Genomic DNA, 19,845 nt, shown 5'->3' with positions numbered 1-19,845 from the left:
TTAAATTCCGACTTTTCCTGAAGGCAAGGGAGCTTAATTTAAACGAACAAATGATTAGAATCAACTACCAGCATGTAAACAAGGTCATAATTTAAAATGTGATCATCATTCTTCCCAGTCCAGCCATTACCCTGGTCTGAATTTCTAGCCCTGTTCTCTCTACAAAAGAGGCTCATGTGAGCTGAGGTTTTGGCCTGTTTTAACAGCCACTTTTTTGGCAAACAACAGGTCAGAAGACACAGCAATCAAATCAGCCTCTAAGTTGGCTCTAAACATCAAATGGGCCTGGATATGATGGCGTATTTTCAGGCACATATAAACCTTGCCTGTATTCTTCAGGGTGTGAGTCTGGCACCTCTCTGGATCAGTAAATAAGCTTTTTGAAAAGCCCAAACAAACCATAAGGAAATCCTGCATTCTGAAACAAAAGGTATAAAAGCTAAGTAAAGACACACACTGTATTGTGTCCTTTGCCAGGATGTGAGCTGTCGCCTTGGGAGAAAGATAACATGAAAGACGCCATAATTGCAGGGCCAAGACTGCAGGCCCCATGAAAACAGGATAAAAAATAGCAAAAAAAAAAAAAGAAGTGCTCCATGTCCTTTCAGCTGGGCCAGGGGGGAAAGAAATCAAAAGAGCAACTCCCTCTTGAACTTGTTCAAGAAATGGAGACACAGGGGGAAGAAAATGAGAAAGGACACCAGGATTAGGTTAAAGTTTTCAGGAAAAACATGAGGGTGGGAGAAAGAAAGAAAGAAGAAAAGGAAAGAAAGAAAGAAAGAAAAAGGCAGAACGATTTAATGAACAGCCAAAGGAACTAAGGGGAATAGGGTGTGCTTTTTTAAACAGTTTGCTTTTTTCCTTTTTTTTTTTTTCCTTTGTTCAGGGGGAGGACTGTGGAAAAAGAAAAAGTAGGCCCAGTTCATGAATGAGGAGAGAGGCGAAAGCTAGACGGCTCTACATTCTCTGAGCTTTTAAATGGCTCTTTAAAAAGTATCTTAAACAAGGAAAATAAAGATAAGGGGTAAGGACCATTGGGAAATAATGAAGATGTTGTCAGTAAACTATTGAAAAGGAGGAGTTAAGGGAGAATTGAGAGAAATTGAATTTAGAGATATGCAAATGAGAGGTTTAGAATTTAGAGATATGCAAAGGAGAGGTTGCAGTAACACACATCCTAGGGTATTTAGTGGAGATGTATATATATATATATATATTCTCTTTCAGACTCTTTTCCATTATAGGTTATTACAAGATATTGAATATAGTTCCCCATGCTATACAGTAGGTCCTTGTTGTTTATCTGTTTTATATATAGTCGTGTGTATCTGTTAATCCCATACTCCTAATTTATTCCCTCCGCCACCCCTTCCGCTTTGGTAACCGGAAGATTGTTTCCTAGCGGCAATTATTTCTAATGCCGTCCAGTATACAGGGGGTACTAAGAACAGGTGTCTTAACATTACACTGCATCTCGTACTAATATCGTGCATGATGAATGCATTCACTATGCTCAGAGTCGTACGTGTTAGTCTGGGTCTCATCTTTACCTCCTTTCTCAGTGGCAGTACGAGAGAACTGAGTCGAGCAAAAGGAGTTTAAAATGCTGTCTGGTATTAAATAGAAACAGAAATACATCCCCCAGCAAAAAAGGAAACTCAGGCACTGGGCAATCAAGGGGATTGCTGAAGATCCAAGACCAAGTCAAGGACTCAGTAATGACCCATTTTCTAGAATTCAGACATCTCCCAAAAGCAGAAAGAGCACAGAAGGTAACTTGGGTCTCAGGTGTTAAAGCAGCCTCACTGCTGGGAACCAGCATGGAAGCAGGCCTGGTCTGCATTCACAATGTGGCCACCGCCAGAGCTGGCTTTTTTCCAGGCGTTTCCCTCCTCCGGGATGGCAGAGCTAAAAATATCAACACCAAATCGTTCTCTCGCCCCCTACCCCAAACACATTTCAGAAGGACTCCAGCTACTTTGTGAATCGTGCCTGCCTCTTTACGCTGCGAGGGCAGCCCCGTCAAGAGAACGGAGGGAGATGCCTTAGTGGTTCCTGCACACAGACCAGACCAAGGGAGAAATGAACCTTTAGCCAGTGATCGCTGAGCGCAGGCTTTGAGAATTCAGATGACGTGGAGGTGAAGGTGGCTAGCGGTCGCCCCTACACACCTTATACGTGCCTCTTGCTGAATTACCCCGTCCTGCTGCGCTGGCAGGCGACAGACACGGACCTCCACTCTGTCCTGGATTGGTCTTTAGGGGCCCCTCCAGTTTCTGCCCCTCCAGACGGGGCCATGAATCCAAGGCCTCCCTGCTCACACCTGTTACTCTTCCCCAGCCACCTGATCCTGGAGCACCGTCAGGGGCAGTGTTTTCACTCTGCCTGCTTGGCTGTGCCGATGGATCAATGACAGCAAAGAACAAACCGTGCCAGAGAAGAATGTCCTCTTCTTCTGGGCTGATTCAGCTTGGGACGGGAAGACGGGGCATCTGGCATCTGATGAAGCCCTTGATCATCCCTTACGAAATATTAACTGAAATGGATTTGCATCGGCCTGGTTCTGAGAAGGTTGCCCAGGATGAGTTTGAAAGGCGAAGGCCCTGTGTCAACAAAGAGAGGTGATAAGCAGCTTGCCATTTCTCTGAGCTAACGTGACGGATCGGATCGTGTACCACGGGCTCGGTGTTATATCTCTCCACAGATCGGTGTGTCTTTATGACAACCATCTCCATAGCAACCAGGTGTCCAGACACTAAATGGATCTCAGGGATACTAAATCTCAGCCTGGGAGGGAAGCCCCTTTTGACTGTGGTTTCCGTGGAACCATTTCGGGATGAGGGCTGTGGGGGTGGGCTCAGGGGATGTTTGGGGTCTTTCCTAGGGCCCTGCTTGGCACAGGGACAGCCGCGATGGGAGAGGAGGCTTTTTTTGATTATTTTTACTAATGATCCAGAAGAAAGGGTAAATAGCAGGTCAATTAAACTCTGATGAAACTAAATGGGAAAGAGTTGCAAACACCAGAGAGGCTGGAGAAATTATGTCAACGGTAGAGGAGGATATAACCAAGTGAGGATTGTCCTGGCAAGCCCGGAGTTCGTACATCTGGGGGCCAATGTTCCCAAATGAGAAGGCAGAGGGGGCGAACAATGCAGGGATCGTTTGAGGAGGTCCGGGAGAGAAAGATGGCAGTTAAGCTTAAAACACAGGAGGGCGGAGTGTAGGGCTCAGGAGGAAGGGGCAGCGCAGTGCAGGTTCCTCTGGAGCGGTCAGGTGAGTACAGGGGGCCGAGCCGGGGAGGAAGAGAGGGAGATGGCGGGGATGCAGGAGGGTCTGCGGGGAACCCACAGAGCGGCGCCTTCTTACGGCAGCTCCTTATCGCTGGAGGCGATAAGCTGTGCCATGAATCACCCCAGGTTCTCACCAAACGTGAGTCTGGCTGACCCTGAGCCCTGCCCTCAACAGTCCCACCGTACCTAGGGCTTCTTTGGTTTTGAAGTGATGTCCAAGTGCTAGCAGTACTCGGAGGGCAGGATAAGGACGGTCCAGACGGAACCAGAAGGAAGGCACAGATGATGAAATGGAACAAAGGGATAGTAGCTGGAACCCCGAGGGACATCTAAATAGGCTGCAAATGGCCTTTTGGAGGGAACTCCCATCCCTGTCATAATCTAAACCAGGACCGGACTAGGCGGGGGTAGCCTGCTGCGGAGGTAACATATGGGCGTGAGGAAGGCGGGCGAGGCCACCTCCCAGCCCCCTTGCTTCCCTCTGCGATCACTCTATCATCAGCCCACGATTCACAGGGTTGAGGTTTAAATGTGTGGTTTGTCTCTTGCACGAAGATAACGGGATCCCTTCCACTAGGTGTGTCCCCTGAAGAGAGCTGACCTCTCCCCAAGGAAAGCTAGGGGTTAAACCTGTAACTGTCAGCGCGTCTGGCAACAAAATAAAAGGAAACCACATTCTCCATGAATGAAGGAAGGTCGTTCGCTTGTTTGGTTTTTTTCCTTTTCTTTTTTTAAAACCTGAGTAAGATCCTCAATATGTTTGAGATTATTTAGCAAATTCTCTGAAAGCGGCCACAGGTCACTAACCAACAGATCATGGGTGTAGAACCCACACTCTTCCGGCTTCCCTTCCCTCCTCGACCCCAGCGATAGCAGATTGGGCGTCCTGGGGGTCTCTGTTTAGTTAACCATTAACAATTCATAAAAGTCCAGACCCCTGCACGATCAGTCCAGTCCTTGGAATGTTATTAGAAAATCCTATTTCTGGTCTGTTATGAAACAGAGGTTTTGATGTGCTGCCAGGTTTATGGGGAACTCTGGAAACAGAACACTTGCTGCTCTGAGAAGCCGAGGCCAGTGGGTGTTACATAAAGCTTTCCTAGCAACTCAGGTTTATCAGAGAATGTGAGGCTGCAATGGAAAAAAAAAAAGCCAACGAGTTAATGCGAAACATGAGCCAACCCACTATCCCCGTATGCTCTGAGGCCTTCCGGCACATTCGTGGGAGTGATTTTAACCCGTGAGGCCCTGGGACTCCAGTTGGCTGCAAGGTTCAGCCCAAGAATACAAGTTCAGAGCTGAAAGGCACCTTCACATGGACCTCACGGAACGCAAAGCAGCTCTTCTCGCCTCTGAACCAATTGCTTATTGAAATTCACACAGACGCATCTTCTTTGCCCTTCTTGCGGCTGCTCCCAGTTTCTCTGGGCACTGCAGGAATAAAAGGCGGCAAGATCACAGTGTGGAATCCCTGCCAAGTTAAATGCACCTAATGGCGTGGCTGTGAGTCTGAAGTCAATGGGTGAGAATCTCATTTCCAAACTGTTGGATCCAAAATTATGCAGATTAGGATTGAATCCTGTTCTGTGGATGGCTGCCAGCTTTTGAGAGGTTTCTGAAAAGCATATGTCCAATCGGTTGTTTGAAATCTCCCAGGGCTGGGAGGGTAAGGGTGGTTGGGGGAGACCTGGGGGCAGAAACACACAAAATCCCATTTCAAAGCTGCAAATCAAAGTCAATTACCCATCACGATCTGCTTCCACATGACAGCCCAAACTGCAGCGTTCTAGAGAGGAAGGGAAAGATTCGCCAGCCACGAAGATGAGTCTGATGCACTGCGCTGGGCTGGGGGATGTGGTCAAGGGGGGTGATGGTTGAGTTGGAACTCAAGGGGACCCAGGAGAGGCGTGGTTCCTTGGTGGACAGCACTCGATAAACCTGCCCGGGGACTGAAGGTCCCTGTCTGTGATGCCACCAGACCCTGGCTCAGTGCTCACCTCCTGGACAGTCCGTGAGAGAACCCTCACTTCATTTGGGAAGGACAAGAATGGCTTTCAGAAATCCCAGAGCCCCCTATCCATGTGATAACAGTCATCCAGTGGGAGGATAGTCTTTCCTTAGATAAATGAGATCGCCCCGAATCTAGAGGGCCCCTATTCCCCAGGCCTTCTTTGCTGAAGAAAGTGCAAGGGGCTGAAAAAGGTAAAAGCTACATGTTCGTCTTAGAACAAACAAAGAAGGAAACCCCAAGACATCCGAGTTGGATTTGAACTTGAATTCACCTAGTAACTGTGAATTTCTATTTTAGGTAGTCCTTGAGAAGTCACCAGAAATCCAGAAAAGAATCTGCACTGAGATGCCTCTTAAAAGATTTCATTAAAAGTGAAAGAAAAAAAAAAAGTTGAGGAACACCCAACAAAGGGCACAGACCTGCCCAAGGGGGACAGAGGAGTCCAGCCACAGTTCCTCTACCAGTAGATCTTATCCTGCCCATTTAATAACCAGAAGAGGGGGAACCCTCTGCAGAAACCTGCCTGTCCCCGAGCATCCCCGCCCTGCCCGCAGGTAGGGGCGCCTCCCTGCAGCCCTGGAGGTTGGCTCGCGTCTGGGGCGCCTCCCTGCAGCCCTGGAGGTTGGCTCGCGTCTGGCGGGGGAAAGCTATCCGCACCCTGCATGGCCATAATGAGCCCATTTCAATTGAAATGAGATCAATACTACTCATTTTCTCTTGCTGGCTCCCGAGTGATTCATGAATCTGAAAACTAGTTCATGAATCACAGTGAGGTGGGGTTGTGGGAGCCCGGGCGGGGGAACATTTGTGCAGTCAGCGAACCTCGATTCCTTTCATGAACCCAGACATTAGTTGCATAACGCTTGCCTGCCTGCTGTGTTGAAACCAGCCTTTTCGGAAGCAGCTTTTGGCTTCTACTTATTCACCTATTCTCATTCTCCAAAGGTGCTGATTGTGTGTCCGTCTGTGTCGGGGTGGGTATCTCCATGCCCTTTGTCTGTGTAGCCGTGGGTGTGTGTGTGTGTGTGTGCGCGCGCGTGCAATGGTCTTTGTGTGCACATTGTGTGTGTGTGTGCACGCGTGTGCGTGTGTGAGAACCAGCCACGTATGACCGGCCGCAGGCCCTTTAAACCTGAATGGCCGCCAAGTTCATTTCTCAGCGGAGCTTCGTAAGGAAGCACGAGATGGGGCAGTTGGAAACCACAGCCCTGCGAGTGCTGATTACAGCCTGCTAAGGAAAATGAGATTTTTATCTCACAGGAATTCAGTTATAAAAATAAAATACAACGTCTGGCTTGATTCAGCGAAATGGACAAGCACCGGGGCGTTTGTGCATTTCACAGAGATGCCGGACAAGAAGCATGGCCTCAAACATTGCGTTTCAAGCAAGCTGGGGCGGGGGGCGGTGAAGGGGGGCTACAGGAAGGAAGTGGGAGTGGAGGGGTGTGTGTGAGAGAGAGATGGAGGGAGAGAGGGAGGGAGGGAGGGAAGGAGGGGGAGAGAGAGAGAGAGAGAGAAAAACCACCCTGCTGGCAAATGAATGCAGCGGGGATGATGTCATTGGAACAGTTGGAGGAGAGGAAAGAAAAACAACTCAGAGCTGGGCTAATCCTGTTTGCTGCCCTGAAGGGAATGGACGGCCGCCAGGGCAGGGAGTTCTGGGAAACCATATAAGGGTGCCAAACAGGCTTTGCCGCCAACATTAGAACTGACAGCTTTGTTCTTTGTAACTTGGCTGTCCGCCAGAGGCCTCATTTCAGCTCTGCAGCATGATTACCCTGGACGGCCGCCAGCCCTGCGCTGAGAGCTCCTTTTCTTCTCCCCGAGCTTTTTTTTTTTTTTTTTTTTCCTCTTTCCCTTTGCCAAACATGCAGCAGTTACCATGGCAGTCGAAAGTAAAGTTTTAAAAAAAACACAACAAAGTAGAGAGGCACGCCTTGATCCAGATGTGCCATATGAGCGGAGAGAAAAGGCAGTTAACCTAGTCTCGGGCCCCCGGCTGCAGGAGAAAACACGGAGCCCTGGCTGTCGAGCCCCGGGGAGGTGACTCCAGGATAAACAGAGAGGACCTGGCCCGGCTGTTGACAGAGAGGGGCTGGCTCCCAGGCCTTGCTTGCCTTCTCTCTCTCTCTCTTTTCCTGAGGCATTGTGGAGTGCGTCATGTGAAACGGAAAATGTCACGATTTCCACTGGGAACGTGTCCACAGTTCTGAGAAAGCTCCAGAAACCCCGGTCCGCCAAGCACTAAAGGGACCAGGAAGGTGGGGAGAGGGTGTGGACGGTCACAGTGGCCCCTGGTCACCAAGGTGAACCCAGTGAGCAAGAGATGGCCCGTGGCCACGGCCGAAGGACTCTGCTGGTGACCCTCGGGCCAGGCTGTGCCGGGATGTCGCATAGCAGGGCACTGGGGGTTTTGGTGCAGTGGGACCCCGGGCCCCGGAATCCTGGAGGGAACCCGAGGGCCAGGGGCCGTCCTTTTTGCCGCTTGGAGGAGCACCTGTAGTTTTGCTTTACAAGGGGGCTCTGTGAAGGGTCCAGTCTGCTATTTTTAACCAGGTTCATTTCTCACCTCCTCGGAAAGTGGAACATCTCCTGGGAGGTGACACATTGTGACCATCGGCAGGTCTCCAGGCAGGGAGCTGGCAGTTCACATAGAAGTGGGGTCTTGGTTGCCAGCTGCCCTCGCTGCACAGTCTGACCTCCCCACCCCCATGTGCAGCAGGATGCTGGGAAGGGCCTCTTCTGGTTCTAGAAGCTGCTGCAGCAGGGGCTGACTCAGCCGTTTCCTGGCCCCTTTAGTCGGGAGAAGGCAAGGCCACGGCAGGCGCTGTTCTCACCGGCCTGCGGCGGCCTCGCTGTAAAACGGCTGACCGTTTCCTTCCGATGGACCACACGGGCCCTCTGAAAGGGGCGGTGGCCTTTCGGGAATATGCCTGATCACCTCCTCTGTCCAAGGATGGAAACAGAGGTGTCAGGGAGGAAACAGCCCAAGGTCATGCGGGGAGGAGTCGCAGTAGGATCCCAGCGGTCTTTGCTCCTTGCCTCCTGCTTTTACCAGGCCTGGGCTGCCTTTCTCGGGAAGTATAAGGCTCGCTGGGAGGGGGGAGCTAGGAATCATTGTCTCTTTAGGGGAGTTCCTGAGGCAGAGAAGCTCCAGCGCCCTCAGAGGGCAGTCACCCTCGCCCATGCCGGCGGGCAGCATCCCTGCACCTCGTTGCTGCCTTGGACCTCCCGGCCGGCTGTCACCCCTGATGAGGACATGGCCACGGAGAGCTGGAGTGAGGAGGGGGGGCTCCCGTCCAAACAGTCCCCATGGGCTTGGGGTTCAAGAGAACAGCAGAGCCCAGGAGGTCGGGAGCTGGAGACTAGCAAGAGACACACTTTGGCATCAGGTCGGGGACAGAGCCAGTGAAAGCTGATTGGTGGGCAGAAGGGCTCCAAAGACAAACGCCAGTTGCTTAAGAATCAGGAAAGGAATGGGCCGCTTGGGTTCGAGAGCTGAACCTCCAATTTTTTGTTGTCCCCTACCCTTAACTGGTGACTCAGAGCTGTACAGCCGATACCCCGTGCAGGGCCTGGCCGGGCCACATCTCTGTGCTCTGAGCGGACTCGAATGAAGGAAAACGTTCACTGGTGAGTTTTGAGAAGCAGCCCTGAGACAGACGGCTCCGTGTCCATTTTGGCACAAGAGAGGCCTAGTGTCACAGTGTGTGTGACACCCCATGGCCTCCCGACCCTGGGGACTCAGCTTACCTCCCCGGCTGCTGCTGGGAGAGCCAGTCTCTGGCTGGGATGTCTGAACCTGCCCTTCCCACCTCGGAGGAGAAATCTGACTCCCTGGGCCTGGTTTTCAGAGGTCCAGCCTTCTCACGGACAGTCCGCAAGTGGAGAAGGGCGAGTGTAAGGAGGAACAGACTTATTTACTCGGGGGAAGCAGAGGGCTCCTGGACGCCCCCTCCAGCATCTCCACATGGCCGGCGGGTACCAGGCCCTGCAGAGGTGAAATCACTTCCCCCAGGGCCTCCACATACTTCAGGATCCATGGGTTTGACATAGCATGCGTGAAACAGCAGAAAAACCGTTACCCTCACTTACAGATGAATGTAGGTTTCCTATCGGGTTTGTCAGGCAGACAGAAAAGGAGGATCCTAAGGGGTTTTTCTTTCCTGAGAAACCAGGAGAAAGCAAAAACAGATCTGCACGGGTGTACGTGTGGGTCTGGGGGTAAATGCCTTTACAGTAGCCACTGAGGCCTGAAGCAAGGCCAGTATTTGCAAACAGGTTACCTGCTCAAGTCCTCCTGTGCTCTTTCAGTTCTGGTGCTAGTTTTTCCCCCTCATTAAAGAAGCCCAATTGAATTTCTCGCTTCCCCTGCATGGTAAAAATAATTACGTACAGGCATTAAGCCTGCACTACAAATCATTGTACAGAGAGATTCCGCCTTCGCCTTTGGTCATCACCAGACTTCACAGCCATTAGTAGAAAGCATTTAAAACATTTCTCATTGTAGACAGACAAGTGAAACTCATCACCAGTCTTCTAGCTGGAGAGAAGCCTCTGTATGTTAGGGAAAGTCAAGGACCAGAAATTCAGATAAGGCTCCGAATTGTGGAGTCCAGGGTCTGTTTGCTTACGAAGCAAAGGATGCTAGGATGGTCACCGGAATAAAACGCTCCAGCTGAAGATGCCGGCTCCAAAGTACTGCTGCTGCTTTAACGGGCACGGGAGTTTTCTGTATTATCTGGAGCTCAAGCCTGAAGCAGAGAGGGGTGTAAAGAGGACCCTGGCGAGGCACGGCACCCTGCACCCCCGAACCCACACTGCGCTCTCACCGCCGTCTCCCGCAGGCAGCTCTCCCTCCCCCGGGCTTTAGGATGGGCTGTGTGTGGGGGGAGGGAAAGATAGTGGCCATCTTCATAATTGTCTTCCTTAGCTCCAGCCAGATGGGTTTGGAGCGTTTGAAGACTGATTCAGGTGAGGCTGTTTCTAGCAGGAGGGATTAGAAAACTTGCCATTTGGGAAACCAGCGTTGAAGGTTTTTCGAGACTCGGGGGTTTGCACTAACGTTTGGACGTGCATGAAACTTGCACGTTCCTGGTCCCGGCCGTCACGCGGTGGATCTGGTGACACCTGCGTGCGTGGGTCTCTGGGCCATCATATTTAAACTCCTGCCACCCAGACACCTCTAGGATTGTCAACAGGTTCATCGTTTTTCTCTTGTTCTACTGGTGCAGTGAGGTCTTCCACCAGAAGATGGAGAGAGGAAGAGCCCCCCCAGCCTTGTGTGTGAGGCGACCTGCGTGTGTCACGCTCCCACCATCCCAGAGGCCGCAGGGACAGCTGCTGTCATTTGACTGGCCGTGCAGGTTGACTGGCCAGGGCCATGGAGCTAACGAGTGGCAGTGGTGGCCCTATAACCCAAGTCTCCAGCGTCCTCTGCAGGCTCTGGGGCCACCTCTGAGGTGGGCCCAAGTGACACCACCGGGACACTCAAAACCCTTCCGGGCCCTGGCTCCTCCCCCCAAAAAAAGGCCAACCCAGAAGGCCAGCAGAACTATCCCGTGGCTGCAGGCCGGGCACTGATTCTTAGTCTGCTTCCCGGTCCTTTTCTATTTACTCAAGAAGGCGTCTGTTAAAGCCAGGAATGTTCTTTCTTGCCACATAAATCTGTGCTGAGGTCACACACGGCACTTGCATCGGCCTGTTTGTGATAAAGCTGGGACAGGATCTGAAGGGAAAGGAATGCCTTCATCACTTGTCTGTAGAGAGGGGCCGTGGAGCTCTAGAGGCCCAGCTGAAGGGGTTCCTCAGTCTCCTCCCCGAGGTGTTGGGGCCCCTGCTATGGCACCAGAGTCTGACTACTCTTCCTTTAGCTCAGGGCTGGCTTCTCCAGCCCCTGGATGAAAGGGGAACCTGGTGGCCTTGGGTGAGTCACAGACTTCGCCCATTGCCTCAGTTTCCCCATTTGGGTAGAGGACATCTCCAACGCATCTGATGATGCCATAATCCAGTGAGAGCGGTGGCAGAGAAACTTAAAAAATAACCAGTTGCCCGTGGCAACCCATGGCACGGTCCAACGAATAGTGGGGATGGAAGATGCCTTCAGCGTTCTGAGGAGGGAAAGTGCTTACCGACTCTGCCGGTCACGGGGCCGGTCTCTCAAATTCTGCACTGCTGGACCGAGGGCTCAGTTTCCCTACGTTCGACACGGGCAGAGACAGGACCAGGCTACAGAAGTGCGTCATTGCATGTGATCGGTTATCTAAGTGCTGCTTCTCTAATGTGTGTGTGGCTGCGATATGCCTTGCTTTCCACCTAGTGTGTGAGCTCTTTGGGCGCCGAAGCTGCCTTCCACCTTTCCCCTGGGTCCTCCCTAGAACCTGGCAGGACACAAGCCCTGGCTGGAAGCACCAGAAATCTCTTCTTAATGGATTGAACATTGAGAGAAGGGATGAGACACCCCCTCACCCCCACAGAGGCAGGGGATCTTTGCCGCACGGTCTGGACTCAGAGAGGTCCCTGCAACGGGCTCCAAATTCCGGCTCCTCAGAAAAATCAAGCTTAGCCTTCCAGATGGCCCAAAACGCACGTGGTCTCAGGGCCACGTGGACCCACCGAACAGCTGCGACCCATGGGCTCACCTAGCCATCCACCACTCCAGAGAGAAAGAGGCCTGCAAGCACACCAGAGAATGACCCATGCAGGGATGCTGTTTACCTGTGGCCCAAATCTGGAGCATTGAATTCTGCGAACTGTGGCTTGTATGGCAGTAGTGGGCACGCTCACATCACCTTCTGTGCGATAACAGTGGAAAGGCTGGGCGAGGGAGTTGTTTTTTGTTTTTAAAGATAATGAGAAAAGTCTCTAATATTTTAGCGAGAATGTATCCTTGTGGCCAGTGTAGATTTTTAGCCAAGCGATACTGTATGTAATCAGGAAAAGGCAAACATGTATATTATCTACATCCCCTTCTAACTGCGTGAGATAACGTAAAACTGCAGGAAGTATCAAGCGAAAAGAATAAAAGCGGTCTATTCAACCCCTGACATGCCCTCCCCTGCCTGTTCTAGAAACACCCTTTGGCTGATAAGAGTGGACAGACTGGGAAACACTCTCCCGGCCCTGCACCTTGTCATGCTGGGCCAGGCCGTTTCCTAAGTCACAGATCACCTTTGTGTCTGTGTCGAATCAGCCGCAGTTTACATCAGGCAAACGAAGTGGCTCCAGCAAAAGTCTCAGGCTGGCTTCGGCTGCCTGGATTTTGCCCAGTTTGTGTGCATCTATTACACATCACCTATGTGCAAAGCCACGTGGAAGGCAAGGTGACCTGAGGGAGGTCTCAATTGAGTCGGGCTCAAGAAAAGTGATGGAGACATTAAGACTTGATTCTTTGGGAGAATTCTGATGTGTAGGTATGAACTGCGATTAAGGAGAACAGTGTCTGGTAGCGATTCCTGCCCAGATCTCCCACGTACAGTAGGGCAGGGCCATGGTCCTGGTCCACGGCACCCCCAGAGACGTTTATTTCACACCCTGCACAACAGTCCACGACAACCGTGCCCTGCCTGGCCCCAGGACAGAGGAGGGGTCTTCAGGACACACTTGAAGCCAGAAACAGTGGGCCCGACTCTCAGGGAACACGCTGCAGCTATGTTTTAAGCCATACACACTTCAGGCTACGTGTGGAAACTTGTGGGTTAGCTGGATGTACCTTAGAAGTAGGGAATCCCACCAAGCGCTGGGAGCTGGGGCCTCCTGCAGACCAGAGAGCGTGGGCTTCTGAGCTGAGGACTGGTCGCTCAGGATGAACTGAGGCATGTCTGCTTCCTCCGGGGCAGCCTTCCTTAGGTACAGGCTCATCAAGCCACAGGCCCCCGAGAGCCCTGTGCCAGCTTCGGGCGCTCAGGGGCTTCTTCCCAGCAAGGGCAGGGGAAGCTGCAGACCTGCCTCTCCTGGAGACATGCAGGCCCTGGCACAGATAGTAGTCAGCCATGCCTGGGACCTTTGCAACTCGGAGAAGAAATGGGCCGAGCAGGACCAGGCAACTGCCAGGAGGAATGACCACCACCCGTAAAACTCCTTACAATGCGTGTGCTTCACCATTTCCAAACCACTCTCGGAGCCAAGATCTCCGTCGAGGGAAGACCCGTCCTCGCTGTACTGTTCCTGATGTTCAAAACCCAACATCCAAAAATGTGAAGACGAAACAAAAGGAATCACCAGAAACAAAGGAGGCACTGGTCACCCTCCAGCATTTCACATCAGACCCACATCAGCTGTGACACCAGCGGTGACAAAGGCCCAGCCAGACAAATGCTCTGACGCCCGCATTGATCGGATTCTTTCACCATCAAAGGGGAATGCAGTAAGACCAGCAGGAGGAGAAAAAACAGAAAGAACCAGAGCAGCTAGGAGAGACTAGTGGTGTTTCCCTGGTGCTGAGTCATGCTTGTACAGTGACCCGGACCAGCGGCCTTGACTGGTGACAAATAATGAAAATCTCACCATCGTTCTTTCTGGCATCCTCACCTGTGAATACATGCAAGAACGGGTCTGTTTGTGTCTATATGCATCTGTGGGATTCGTTAGAACTCACAGAAGTATTTAAGCACTAGATTGGGAATTAGAATCAACAATCACAAGTTAGAAGATTAGCTTTGTAGATGATCATTTCAAACTGTCAACGGAAAAACGTTCTCCGTATCCCTGCGACACAGCGGAAGGTACGTGTGTGCTGAGGGGCGCTGGGACAGGAAGGGACCCTGACTCGGACGTGACGCCCGAAGCCCAGGGCCACGCTGGGGGTGGTCCTCTCGCTCTGCTCTCCCCTCCATCCTGGCTGGCTCCTCCCCACATCTTTCTGGTTCCTGATCGCTCAGGCTTTCTCTCTCATTTCCAGGCCTCCCTGTGGAAATCCAGCTTCTTGGCCTGTGCCCTCAGATACTTCACAGGACACGGTGGAGACAATGCTGTCCCAGTTCCAGGCCACCAAAAACAACCTCCCTGGGAACCCAGCTCTCCCCCTGCGCCCAGAGGGCCCGGGCCGTAGTTCCTCAAGTTGGGAGGCCTTCTTTCATGAGCACCCACTGCCCCGAGCTTGGAGAGACGGCGGAGGGCAGGAAGTGCCTGCTGCCAGGGGGCTCCAGTCTAGGGGGCAGAGAACCGAGAAGAAATCAGTAATCATGCCTGTCAGGCAGGGAAGAGTGCCCGGTGCTTACTGCCCCGAAGAGAACCAGACAGGTAGGAGAGGGTGCCAGGCAGTCAAGGAAGGCCTCTCGGAGGAGGTGACCTTTAAGCCTGGGGGGAGAAGGAGCTGGCTCTGCAAGGTCTGCGGAGCAGCAATCCAGAGGGAAGGCGGCTGGTCAAAGGCCTCGGGGCAGAAGTGAGCCCGGAGTGTATGAGAAAGAGCCAGGATGGGGGAAGCTAGTAGGAGCCGGAAGGGCTCTCGGTGTATGTACGCTCGGAACAGGCTCGGACCCCAGTCGTTAGCAGGCCTTACGAAGGACAGTGAGGGTTTGGGTCGCGGGGTGAGACGTCATTGTGACTGCTGTGTGGAGGTGTCCTCGGGGGACCCCACACATGGGCAGGAAGCCCGGGTGGGAGGCGCCTTCTGGGGTCCCAGCGAGGCAGAGGGCTCTGGCAGGGTCATGGCAGCGGTGCCGCAGGGGCTCTACCATGACCTTGGCCTTGGCAATGCCCCGCTGGGTTTGCTGTGCGGTACACTAGGGCCCCTCATCGCCTGATGTGGGTGGTGCCTCCGCACGTGACTTCCTCACGGGCGACCCTGACACAGAGATGATGCACCAGAGGGACACAGGCCCTGAGACCCGGCTGACCTGGCTGACCCGGCTGGGCCCGTCTTAGCCACTTTCCAGCTCAGTCGTCTGGGTCAAGGGGCCAAACTTCCCAGATCCTCAGTTTCCACATGTGTAAAATGAGGATAATCGTTGCCTGACAACGTTGGGTCTGAACTAATATATGAAATCGCCCACACAGAGCCTGGCACATGGTAGGTAATCAAACTAGTCTCAGTGGTAGTGGTAGTAGTAGTAGAAATAAAATAATATTCATTCAACAAATATTTATCAAGTGCCTCTTATGTGCCAAGTTCAAGGTGCCTGGGATACGTCAGTGAGCCAAATAAACCGAAATCCCTGCCCTATGGGGCTTATATTCTAGAAAGGAAGACACACAAAGGAGTAACCTTTTTTCTTTTTTTTTTTAAGTAGATAAAATCCTTTGTTAAAAGGTGATAACTGGGGCTTCCCTGGTGGCGCAGTGGTTGAGAATCTCCCTGCTAATGCAGGGGACACGGGTTCGAGCCCTGGTCTGGGAGGATCCCACATGCCGCGGAGCAACTAAGCCCGTGAGCCACAACTACTGAGCCTGCGCGTCTGGAGCCTGTGCTCCGCAACAAGAGAGGCCGCGATAGTGAGAGGCCCGCGCACCGCGATGAAGAGTGGCCCCTGCTTGCCGCAACTAGAGAAAGCCCTTGCACAGAAACGAAGACCCAACACAGCCATAAATAAATTAATTAATTAATTAAAAAAAAAAAAAAAAAAAAAGGTGATAACTGCCATGGAGAGAAATGGAGCAGAATAAAGGGAATGGGGGTTCAGGGGTCAGGGTGGGATGGAACATGGCGATCAGAGCGGGCTTGTTGGTAAAGGTGGGACAAAGACTTAAGGAGGCAACAAGTGAGCCGTGTGGACCTCGGGGGGACCTCGGGGCTGTGCCTGGCCACAGGGCAGCCATGTACAGCCCCGGCCAGGAGAGCGTCCGGAGTGTCCGAGGACCAGCCAGGAGGCGGCTGGGGGCTGGAGGGGAGGGTGGGGGAGGGCTGGGAGTGGACAGTAGGTGATGCAGGCGTGGTGACCAGATCCAGCTGGTCAAGGGCCTCGTGGGCTCTTGTAAAGACTGAGGCTTTTCCTCTGAGGGAGATGGGACGTGGATAAGGTCCCACTCACGTCCACGCAGGTCACTCCAGCCATGGAGCTGAGACTAGGCTGCAGGGGTGAAGACGGAAGGCCGGTTAAGAGGCTGCTGAGTAACTCAGGGGAGGGGCGAGGAGGCCGGGCCAGGTGACAGTCGTGGCAGTGGTAGCAAAATTAGCAAAGCAACTTCATCCTAGTTTTCCGACATTAATTCAAAGATACACCAAGCCATTGAAGAGCCTGCAGTGACTTCTGTTTTTAAATGGAGTGGCCTCACTTTTTTTTTTTTTGGTGGCACCACGAGACAGGTGGGATCTCAGTTCCTCGACCAGGGATCGAACCTGGGCCCTGGGAGGTGAAAGCGCGGAGTCCTAACCCCTGGACTGCCAGGGAATTCCCAGAATGGCCTCCCTTTAAATGGCACGGTCATTTCTTGCCTTCCTGGCCCTGCGTCCTCCCCATGCCCCAGTGCCACCCACCAGCGGCCCTTCCAGCTGATCCTGGCTCCATCTCCTGGTGTCTCATCCCAGCTCTCTCCCACGGCCCGGCGGCTCCAGGGACAGAACATGCCTCCTGCTTGACCTGGTCCAGTGGTGCCAACACTGGGTCCCATCCATGTGGGCCGATCTCACCAGGCCTGGCCCGACGGGTGGGCAGCCCTGCTGACTGAAGACCAGCAGATGGGTTGAGGTGAGACTAGGAAGAAAGGAAGAGACCCATCCACTAAGAGGGAAGTAAGAGAAGAGCAAGATGCTTTTCCATATGGATACCCAGAGGGTGCGAGTCTAGAACGATCTCTAGAATAATGATGAATACTGCCAGCCCCTGAGTGCCCATCCTATGCTAGCACTGGGCAGGCACTTTGCATCCTCTGATCTCACCACAATTTTAAGATGTGGGATTGCCCCCGAATTACGAATGAGGAGGTTGACCTCAGATAGGTTTAGAAACAGGTCAAGGTAATACATCTAGCCATGCAGAGAGATTCCAGCCCAGGCCTGTTCGTGCAAAGCCTAAATCCTCTTCCTTCGTGACGGTCCCCATCGCTTGGACAGGTGGGAATGTGTCAGAGGGTCTTTGCTCCCTTTTCCAAAAGAGAATCCACGGGAGGAAGCTTGTCCCAGGCCTGGCTTGGACCACAGACACCATCAACAACCCCCATGTGTTCATTTGTCCTGGTTTCTGTGTTTGTGTTCATGGGCTTTTGAGTCTTTTTTCAGGCATATCTGTCTTTCCTGTTTCCCTAAGATTCTCAGCTCCTCAGGGGAGGGACTGAACCGTATATTTCTTGTTTCCGGTTCCACAGCTCTGCGCTCCGCACTGTGTATCCAGGGAGCGCTCGGTGGATGTTATTGATGGGCTGACTCAGGCCCCGTCTGCCCACATGAGCCATTTTGAGCAGCTTTGACTGGAATATGAACAGAGCCAGTTACAGCCAAAGAAGCAGTCTGGTCGATCCTCAACTCCCTCCCCACCCGCGTTCCAAGTGCAGCCGGGAGATGTTGGTCCACCTCCTATCAGATCTGTCCTCCATGAAGGAAGACAAGACTGCAAAGGCCCCAGCTTCTCCCGGAAAGGCAGCCAGAACTCTCCCTGCCACTAGAACTTGTCAGACGAATCCTGATTCTCCCAAGTGACCGGCTCGAGGCTTGCAATAGCCATTTTCCCACCATTCCCTCCATCTCCGCCTGATAAATAGTCCTGCACACCTGCCTCTTGCCCGGCAGAAAGGAACAAATGTGACCTGATTCTCTGTGCCCCTTCTCTGTCCTCCTGGGAAGTGACAGGGAGAAAGGTGATTCTTAACATTAAAAAAAAAGTCTGTGATTACACAAGAATTTACTCACTTAGTCCATAAACAGATACTTGAACAAAGTAGTGACTTCATCAAGAAAGTAAATTGGCTACAAAACAGGTCAAGATATGTTCAGCTTTTTAAATCCTGAAACCCTACTTTTTAGGCATCAATATTAAAAGGAAAGAGAAAATAAAATACACAAACGCATTTGCTTGCGAACACATAAAGTAGCCCTGATACAAACTGGTCATATTGGTTAGCTCTTGGAAGAGGAACGGGTGTCCGGGGGACAGGAGTGGGAGGGAGTCTTTTCACAATAAAGTCTTTGGAATATTTTAAACCTTGCTAGCAGCACTTACATAGCTTATTTAAGAAGTAAAGAGATACGATTTTTTTCAAAGCAAGAATGGGGACAGCAAAGCAACAGAGATGTGAAATCACCCAAGCTCTAGACCACACCAACAAATGATTTCCCTATAAAACAGGCCATCACAACGACCCCATCACACTCAGATTTTGGGAAAGGAGGCATGTTAAAATAACTTCTTCTATAGGGATCAGCTGTTTAAGAGATGCTGGGTGCCTTTCTCGTGTCCCATCAGGCACAGACCAGAATGAGTGGATGGTTACTCTTACAGGAAGGAAAAGTGGTGAAGAAGAGGTGGATGGGTTGACCCCAACTGCTGCTTGTGACCTCACAGAATCCAGCAAAAGCAGAGAGGGAGGAGGAGCAAGGGGCTAAACAATCGCTCCGCAACTGGCATCCCCCAAGTCAACCTTGAACGGCCCCATCCTAGACCCGACCGGCTCGGTCCTCTATTGCTTTGGGCCTTGGTATGAGAGGCAGGAAGAGAATTTAAAAACAAGGAAGGAAAGAAAAAGATCAAGGTGAGAGGCAAGAGCAAGCAGTCAAGGGCATCAAGTAAAGGGTGTGGACACAGCAGTGGGGACGGGGAGGGCTTGCTCTCACCTCCACCTGTCCGACCCCGCCTGAAGTCAAAGGGACGTTGTAAAAGCCTGCGGGCCAATTCCTTCGCCTCCTAAGAAGAGCCTCTCCTGCAGCAAAGGTCAGATGCCATGGCTGGTTCCCAGGCATCCTTGGGGGCTCCACGTACTTCCAGCTGTGAGGCAGCTGCTTCCATCCCCATGTGAGGGCGTGCCACCTGTGGAGAGGGAAAAAGAACTCTGTGTGGCGGGGGGAATACCCCCCTCAACGAAAGTCTCCTCTTCCTTTTCTCTAGGAACTGTCAGCTTCAAGGTGACATCACTCATGAGCTGCTTTCCATTTACAGATAAAAAGAGAGAGGAGAGAGAGGGATAGACACAAGCACAGATGTGAATTACTGGGTACTGCTGAGTGGCTCCCCTACTGAGCCTGTTGCTATGGCAACACACTCCAGTTATGGACCACTTTGGATGGGGGGGGGAGGTGGGGATGCAGAGAATTGCAGGGAAGCATCACGATAACAGCAGTGTGAGTTTGGGCCTAGGCTTTCTGTATTTCTGAAGTATTCTTAGTATAGATGCATTTTTTTTTTAACCCCTGCATATTCAGCTGTCGTGAAGCATCTCCAAAACTCTCACACTTTCCAAAATGGAAGGCATTTGCCCCATCTTCTTTTCTATGCCCATACCTTTCCATCATTCAGAGTGCCTCTCTAGGCCTGTTTTCCCTAAGTAAAGCAGGAAGGTGTTGCATGTCTCCCCCAAACACACTTTATTACACTTACCTATTCAAGATTGCTCTATTTAACCTTGCAACTATAATATGGATTTACTAGGTCCATCATATTTATACTTTGAGCATCGCCC

General features: G+C 52.0%; 1 protein-coding gene across 3 annotated transcripts in view; it reads right to left on the bottom strand.

Moving 5' to 3' along the window:
- Positions 1-16,190: 16,190 nt before the first annotated feature.
- The window catches only part of LOC309642125 (uncharacterized protein), a gene marked incomplete at its 3' end in the record, with an annotated part of 275,923 nt that continues 272,268 nt past the window's right edge, over positions 16,191-19,845 (bottom strand). For 2 of the 3 annotated variants that reach the window (XM_082423148.1, XM_082423147.1), the window contains exons 5-6: positions 19,004-19,196; positions 17,835-18,008 (exon numbers count right to left, since the gene is read on the bottom strand). In XM_082423148.1, coding sequence (XP_082279274.1) covers positions 17,835-18,008; positions 19,004-19,196 — 367 coding nt within the window. Of the gene's footprint in view, positions 16,308-17,834; positions 18,009-19,003; positions 19,197-19,845 lie in introns of those variants that run through there. The other variant, XM_082423149.1, reaches the window with a different exon arrangement.

The sequence above is a fragment of the Balaenoptera physalus genome, assembly GCF_965194825.1.
Source record: "Balaenoptera physalus genome assembly, chromosome: 14".
Classification (NCBI taxonomy): domain Eukaryota; kingdom Metazoa; phylum Chordata; class Mammalia; order Artiodactyla; family Balaenopteridae; genus Balaenoptera; species Balaenoptera physalus.
This window is presented reverse-complemented; position numbering and strand designations above follow the sequence as displayed.